The sequence below is a fragment of the Aplysia californica genome, unplaced genomic scaffold (genome assembly GCF_000002075.1).
Source record: "Aplysia californica isolate F4 #8 unplaced genomic scaffold, AplCal3.0 scaffold00189, whole genome shotgun sequence".
Classification (NCBI taxonomy): domain Eukaryota; kingdom Metazoa; phylum Mollusca; class Gastropoda; order Aplysiida; family Aplysiidae; genus Aplysia; species Aplysia californica.
Genome location: NW_004797459.1, coordinates 725,730 through 734,472, shown reverse-complemented (window position 1 = coordinate 734,472; position 8,743 = coordinate 725,730). Strand labels below are relative to the sequence as shown.

The 8,743-nt window shown below is 46.3% G+C and overlaps 1 protein-coding gene across 1 annotated transcript in view; it reads right to left on the bottom strand.

The window, feature by feature from the left end:
- Positions 1 to 8,743, bottom strand: part of LOC101853620 (centrosomal protein of 170 kDa protein B) — a gene marked incomplete in the record, with an annotated part of 149,958 nt that overhangs the window by 100,317 nt on the left and 40,898 nt on the right. Inside the window, 1 exon segment of the mRNA XM_013082702.2 lies at positions 8,211 to 8,739. Coding sequence (XP_012938156.1) covers positions 8,211 to 8,739 — 529 coding nt within the window.

Below are 8,743 nucleotides of genomic sequence, written 5' to 3'. Positions count from 1 at the left end.
AGAGAGAACGAGAAATAGAGCGTGGGTGCGCATGTGCACGTGAGTGTGTATATGTGTAAGGGTATGCATATGTGTGAATGCATGTGTGTGTGTGTGTGTGTGTGTGTGTGTGTGTGTGTGTGTGCGTGTGCGTGTGCGTGTGCGTGTGCGCGTGTGTGTGTGTGTGTGTGTGTGTGAGTAAGTGTAAATGTAGCTGAAATATTTCCTTCAATTGTACAAGACTAGGACAAATTTCCCATTGTGAGACCAAACAAACAAATGGGGTCATTGCCGTTGTCAAACCCATTGCCCCACCCGATCGCAGACATAGGACTTCTACTCTCGACCACACACAATGTACTGCGGTCTGGCATCTGTAAAAACAACACCCAATGTTCCGAGGGCAGGGGGTCTGTCTGGATATACCTTTCTTTTATGCACAGGCATGTGACATCGAGAGGGCCGCCTATGCGTCAAGTCGGTAAGCCTGTAGCTATCAAAATACCCAAGAAAGGCTATAAGAAAAGATATTCTACCTGACACGCAGCTTGGGAATAAATCACAGTTTTTGCAAAGCCTGAAGAGTTTCATATTTATATATATGATAGTCTACTTTCCTACCAATATTTATTGTGATAAAAACACGGGGAAAAAAGGAGATAACGTAGGCAGGCAGGTACTTCCCGAGTCTGACCCATAGGGACAGTTGCGTCTACCTGGTGTCATCGATGTGTCATTTTAACACCACCAAAGGCCCTGCCCCTTTTTCACCCCCACCCCCACCCCCGCCCAGCCCTTATTCCCGTCCCCTGTCGCTTCATTATTGCAGGTGTACGACCCCCCCTCCCTTTCCCTAACACCTTCCTCCTTTCCCTCTTTGAAGCAAGTATCCACCTTCCCCTGTAGTTGCGTCTTATTCCGAGAAGACCAGGTACAAAAATAGTCGTCAGAGGGGTGCATACAACGGTCCAGTTTCTCTTACCCGACTTACAAGCCTGTATAGATGCACAAAGGACATTCGGAAGGTCGGCGAGAGAAGGGAAGAAGATACATCAAAGTTATGGGAGAAAGAGCAAGAAATGGATGATGAGACATAGATGAGGAAAGAGCGGTTTTGTTTGTTACTGTTGGAGTAAGAAGAAGCACATCGACACAATAATGGCAATTTAGTGTAAGGAAAAAGTAACACAGATAGACAAAAACAACAGAGGGAAAGAACAGAAGAAGGCAATACCAGTGGCACCCTCCAACCGCTCACAAGACGAGAGAGGGGGAGGGGTAGAGAAGTGACACGGAGAGACAGACAGAGAGAGAGAGAGAGAGAGAGAGAGAGAGAGGGGGGGGGGGTGCGCAACAGCACGGAAGAGAGATAAAGAGGCTTGAAGAAACAAAATGAAGGATTCATGGACACAGACAGCCATTAATGGTCATTTAGAGCTACAGACAGAAACAAAAGGGGGGGGGGGGTAAATAAGTAGGAGTGGGGCCCTCCAACAACCCGCCGCTTATTCTTCACACGGAGAAACACACCACGGCTTTGTGCTTTAATCTCTCTGGAATGTGCATTTTATTTTGTCTATACAAAAGTAGATGGAAACGACCCACTACTGTAAGGGTTAAATAGTTCCTGAGCGCATTAAATTTGATACAAATCCTCAGGCTTGGACAAAACGCAACGCGTTTCGACAAGGGCGGGCAACCCAGAGCTCCCTCCCTGCCTCCTGAACATTTCCTCGCTGCTCCCCTCTGACGCAGTAGCTCCCGTCTGTTTCTTCTCCTCCTCTTCCTCACAACGCTCGTTCATCCAGCCGCGTCAGTTTTAGTTTTAGCAAGAGTTTTACATCACGTTTGACACAAACGATTATACAAGTGCTGAAGATCAGAGGTTTTACTAGAGAGTACCATACAAAGAAAAGGAAGAGAAATCTGGACTGTGTGTGATAGGAAAGAAAGAGCTAACCATACTACGGCACAGGCGAACCACCCACCCTTCCGTGTCAGCCTCGCCCTGATAACATTCACCAAAAATGCAAACATTCAGCAGACTAAAGAATCTCACATTCATTTGGCCCAGATTACCACAACTTAAACCGAGAAAAATAATAATGCCAAACACTTAACGGACGTAAACCTCCGAGGGGAAATGGGCCCGATACTTTGAGTTCCTCGTTATATCACGTCAAGGGCACTAAACCAGCAAGGCAGATTATCGATCACGGTAATATATGTCTTATTAATAGATCTGTAATCACTTGAGTTGGCCAGACGGCGAGACTGTGGCAATGAGTGAAATCAAGGCAGGGATTAAGATTGCATTGAGCAGTGGTTCCGCCACAGGGTGAATAAACCTGAGTATGCCCGTAGATCCCGAACCAGGTAAAGGACTTTGTACTTTCCTGTGCACATTGTCCATTTGATCCATTTGATTCTTTTGATACAGTCGGGTGGTCCATGGTTTTTCTCTCATGAAGGCGCAAAAGCTGCCTCTTTGGCACAAATTGATCAAATCCTCCAAAAAACATCATGCTTGATTTTTGAGGATTTGATCAGATTGTGCCAAAATAGTAACTTTTGCCCCTTCATGTAAGAAAATTTTGCTGGCCCCGACTCAACTTGACTGAATTTGATTGGCAGTGTGCATTGTGTATAAGCACTGCTGCATAGATCAGCTGCTAGATATCTAGGAGCTTTTTCCGTACATCCGCATTGAGTCAACCAAAAAATTTAGGGCTGATTGTGGATCCAAGCTTCATCACAACGGCTATTCACCTTCGCGCTCGTAAACCTCGCACCACCATGAAGCTTTTATACATCTTAACCCTTATTTCTTCTAAATCTCTTTCAAATATTTCTCTCTGCAAGCATGAATGGTCATCGGTAGACATTGACGAACGAACTATGTTTATAATGACAACGATCCCCACCCGTTCCCCCCGCCCCTCCCCTTTTCTCCCCTTCTCGTAGTTCACACAGACTCGCCCTCCTTTTGACATTCACCTCCGATCCTTTTCCTCTTCTCGAAATTTAATGGTAAAAAATACAATTATTGCGACTAAAATGCGGGCATCTAAGCGTTTACTGAGAACTCCGGGACCTCATTGAGGAACGTGTCATGCACCGGGCACACCGGGAAAAGGACAGGAAAGACGAGTGGAGAGAGAGAGAGAGAGAGAGAGAGAGAGAGAGAGAGAGAGAGAGAGAGAGAGAGAGAGAGAGAGAGAGCGGGGGGGGGGATGAAATCAAGTACCAGCAGATTGACAGAAGTTCCACAAGCTAGAAATCAGCGAAATAAGGCAGCGCTGAGCGAAAAAAGCGAGGCACCTCCAGCTGCCAACAGATGACACTGCAGCGGAAAGGTCAGATGGGAGAGTCATACCTTCATCGAGTCATTATTACCCTCATTTGCCCGCTGGCCCGGGGTCATCAATGCCCTAACATTATATCACTGTTGCTATGACCTTAACACGCCAGTGTCTGGCTCAGTCTAACGACTCGATATAAAAATATTAGTTAAAAACAAAGGCTCAACAAGTTAGTTTAACGTTAAACGATATTCTCCACTCACACTGATACAAAATACACCACCCGCATACACAACCACAAACACATACACATAGACATACAGACAAACCTATATGCCCACAAAAACATAACACACACACACACACACACACACAAACCGCGTCCCCCGAGTCCCCCGACACGCCTTCATCCACAACTCAGCAGAGATTAGCACGTGACTATTTCCAGCGACATTCCACACAAAAACCGTGACCCGAGGTCACACACGTATGACCTTTGGCTAAACTGTAACAGACAGCCTTCCACACCCTTTACTCCTCAAGGCTGCTTATTTTGTTTTTGTTTTGTTTTTTGTTGTTTTAGTTTTTACCTTTATCTTTTTTTTAGGAAAGAGAAACATCTTATGTCTATAACAGTTCTTTTGTGCTGAAAAAAAAGTAAGATGGACAGACAGGAACAACAGAGGGAAAGAAAAGAAGTAGAAACTACCAGAGGCGCCCTCCGATCATGACCAATAATTGTAATTGTATTTGCGCACCCCGTTGACACATTTAAAATCAATCAGGAGGAAGGCTGCTTCAACCCTGCCTGTTAAGGCCAACACAAGCTGAGCAGGTTACAGTATCCAGGCACACAGGCCGAAATATTCGATATAATAATATGTATGTATAAACTTCCCCATTCGGGAATTGAACTCACGCTCTCTGCGTGCGATGACAAATGGCTATATGCAACACTAAAGTCGCCGATTCTACAACACTGACCAATGCAAGACGCAACACAGCAAATGCAAAATAGAACCATTAAAAAAAAAAAGAACAAATCACGTGCCTGTTTCATCTCTGACAAAATGATGAGGAGCTACCGTGGACGAGACAATAGGTTTTGTTTATTATTGAGACAGAGCCCTGAAATATTACCACAAAGGACGTTTCTTAGTCTCAGTTTTTGATAGTTTTACAGCTCTTGCAAGAGAAATAGGTCATATATAAGTGCCGACGATTTGAGGTGTTTCAAGAAACTACAAAGAAAAGAAGAAAGAGATGGAAGGTAGATGCGTTAGTAAGTAAGAAGGAGCAACACCCACTCACGAACGAAGGCAGTCAAGCTCTGTAGTACGGAGATGACCAATGCAATAATCTTACCGGTCATTTCTGATTTACTTACATCTGAACCCACAGCTTTCGTTGGCCTCTTTCGTTGGGAAGAGAAATGCCAACTTGGCAAACCCATGGATGATTCCCAATGAGATAATGTCAACATTTGGTAGCCAGACATATGTCTCCGTGTCACGGCCAATTATTCAATAAAAAGGCATGCCGGGTAAATCTCTGAGATACGTAGAGGCAAAGGAAACCATGATAAGGTCAGGGGTACGTGAGGCCAAGAAATGGAGAAGCTTACAGTTTACAGGCAACAGTCATACAGCAAGACAGAGGGAGGTCTTTAATTGAGTTTCATGTCACCATTAAAACCATTTAGATCACTAGGACGCTGACTGATTCGACCACTGTACCATTATAGAAGCCCGTGCAAAATGGGAAAAGGTGAGGAAAAGAAGAGATCATTGTATAGATCTAGATTTGATTGTGCCCTTGAGTTCTCATGACTATAATCTATCACAGTACAACCTTTTCATCCAAATATTTAAATGCTCATCCAACACGTCATGTCACTGAATTGAATAACCTGTGAGTTAAGAGAAACACGCTGACAAAATAACATCCATTTAGTGTTGATTGAAAAAAACCAACAGATTAGACAACAGAATGATGCCAAGAAAATATACTAAAACTGCACACATGTTCGGCATATATTCGTAGGTGTTTGGCTGGTGCTCCGGAATGGTTTGCTCCCTCTTTTCGATTAAACATCTATCTTCATTATCTCTCCTTAGTTTTAGTTTTTATAAGGTTTTACGGCGCTCGCAACTGCATATAAGGTCATATGAGCGCCAATGGGTGCGGATGTCAACAGAGAAGTCCAAACGGGGAATCAGGCTTACTCTGCTCACCCCTCTTGCCTCAACAGCACAAAGTCTGCTTCGACTATCAAGGCACCCCGGAAATAGCAGTTCACAAGAGAGTGACAAACACGAGGAAAAACGACGATAGAAAGGATGAGGAAAGAAAAAACACTATCTCTCCTCCTACATTTCTTTGTATGTTACTCTCTAGTAACATCTCTAATCTTCGGCACTAGTACGACCTAATTGTATTGCAAGTGCCTTTATCTCATAACTGAACAACAGAGACAGCAATAAAAATTGTGCCAAGGACAAAATTATGTTTTGATTTCTAGATCTAGTTTCTTCTGTAAAGTCATGATGTGGCTTATGGGTTCTAAAATACATGTAGTTAACTAAAACAAATGTCCGTAACTTTCAGGAAGCTGACGATGCACAAATCAAATTGCATAATAGCACGGTACCAATAGTAAACAAAAATTATCTCACATAAGTGCTCTTACCCTACATAGAGCGAAACACAGATATGTTGCAAGAGTCCGGAGGAGATTTGCCCGACCCTGAGGGGAGGGATGAGGTCTCGTGGGTGCACCCACCTCACAGTATCTGTCTACAACTCCACAACAAGGGCCCCTGACTTCTTGTGGTCAGTTCATTTTAAAACGAAAGTGACCGCTGTCCAGTCCAGACTACAAAAACAGCAAACTACCACAAAGCACCCAGCAGGCCGGCGCGGATTTTTTGGAGCACGAGCCGGCGGTCAGTCTGTCCGGCTGTCCATCGAGCCGCGGGGCATTAGGACCAGGTCGTGTGTTCTGAAGGGCCCAGAAATCTGAACGGACACACGTGCACCACGCCGCAGGTACTGGCACTAACCCAGGCCGGCCACTAGACTAGTGACCACTACACTTCTGTCTCCCTCGCCGACCCCACCCCACCCCACTTTCTCTCTCTCTCTCTCTCTCTCTCTCTCTCTCTCTCTCTCATTCTCCCCCTCTCTCTCTTTCATTCTACCCCCTCCCTCTCTCTCTCTTTCATTCTACCCCCTCCCTCTCTCTCCAACCTTCCCATCCACCCCTTTCTCCACCCCCACCCCCAAACCACAAACACAACCACACTAGGCGAGGCTATTAATCACCCCCAAAGATCCAGAATTTTCTTCGTTTCCTCCCTCCTACGTCCCTTCTGAATTCATTTATCTTCGCTTTTCATCTTCGACTCTTTTTCCCTCCAAGAGCCAGGTGGCACTGATACCCCTCCGCTAACCAACCTGCCTCAGGGAGCCCACAGTTCCTGTGAAGTGCAAAGGGCTGTGTACACTTATCACAGCTCCCCCGATTTTAACGAGAGCTCCAGAATGCTGATAAGAAAACTAGAGAGATTTCCCCTAGTCGCGTCCAACCTGGAAAAATCTCATTCGATGTGACGGAGGCCGCTTTATTGGCACATAATTACAGTGGAACTAAGTGCCTGGCTTGTTTGTTCTTACTGTTGTTAGTTCAGTTTTCGAGAGGAGAACGGTGTCACGAAAAAAATCAGAGTCCATTCAAGACTGTTTTTGTTGGGAAAGTGTCCACTGCCGTCTTCCCCATCCATCAGCTCAACTAGTAAAGAATTAACTGACCTCGATGACCCCACGCCCGCCATGTCCGAGTCATGCAATACATATTTGAAACTCAGCACAGTTGTTCCAGATTGTGTGAGAGGGCGGCGAAAGAGAGAGGGGAAGGGGAGAGGGGGGAGAGAGAGAACGAGAGAGACAGAAAGACACAGAGAGAGAGAGAGAGAGAGAGAGAGAGAGAGAGAGAGAGAGAGAGAGAGAGAGAGAATAGAAAGTACTTGATCCTCTTTTGTCCGTAGTTTTTTGTCTGTCGTATTGGAGCACGAATGTAAACCGAATGTATTTTGGAGTAACACAATAAGCGAAACGCTAAAACCGAGACCAAATGAACCAGCGTATCTCGCCAGAGATAATGTCGAAGAATATGATAACACCAGAGCCACCCTGAGAAACAGGGAATACTTCGAAGAGCCAACTCTCTGAAAGCCTCACAGAAGGAAGAACGCTAATTGGGACGACTATCTAGACTGGCGTGTTAATGGGGGATCCAGGACGGTCAGATCGCCCTGATGTACCCTCCCGTACAAAGCAGGGAGGTGGCGAGGAATACGGGCATTACACACGTGTGGATCATTAAGGCAGTGCACAAACGGCACTTGGAAACCCACCAATGGTCTTCTTGTTAGCATGTTGATGCCTATATTATTATAAGGCACTTTATCTCATAATGGAGTTATGCCTATTATGAATTCCGTGATGAACGGGAGTTGTGAGTGAACGACACAGTGGAATATGGGATGTTGTAGGAGTCGGAAGCCTGTTCTCGATACGTTATGTCTTTTACGGCGGACAGAAGACTTTTCTTTCTTCTTTCTTTCTTTCTTTCTTTCTTAGTTTCTTTCTTTCTTTCTTTCTTTCTCTCTCTCTCTCTCTCTCTCTCTCTCTCTCTCATGCTCCCTGTCTCCCACACACACACAAACACATACACACACACACATGCGCGCGCGCGCGCACACCAACCAAACAGTTCTCACAAGGATGCAGGGTATAAATACTCACACACACACACACACACACACACACACACACACACACACACACACACACACACACACACACACACACACACACACACACACACGCGCGCGCGCGCCACAACAACAACAACAAACAAGTACTCACCAGGAGGCAGCGTGTTCCGCTTATTCCTGGACATTCTGGCGGCGTGGTCCCCGGTACAATCCACATTCCCTGACCCAGTTGAGCCGTTACACACAGAATCGTCAAATGAGACAAAGTACATGCCACCCATATTGCCGGCCGGGCGAGCTTCAGAAGAGTTGGCGCTGCCTGGCTGGCCGTCGGGATTCGAACCACACACTCCAGCCTCCGGGCTGAAGATCTGACCCACGTGCGCCATCTGACGTACGCGTTTACGAGGCCACGTGTTCCGACCTAACCCCCCGGCCATGCCGGACGTGGGGTCATCCAGGTCCGGCTGGTCAGCCCCGTCCCCACAGCGCTGGGCGGCATCCCCTCCCTCTTGTTCCTCCCTGTTCCAGCTGTTCTGAGGAGTCAGGTGTGGAGGAGTCCTGGAGGATTTTCCCACAGCAGCCGGGCTGGCGCGTGGAGTGTTGCTCTCGCTCAACTCGCCGGCAGTTGGTGTTCTTGGAGACTGTCTCTGGCGCAGCTGTTGTTGCTGCTGCTGCTGCTGC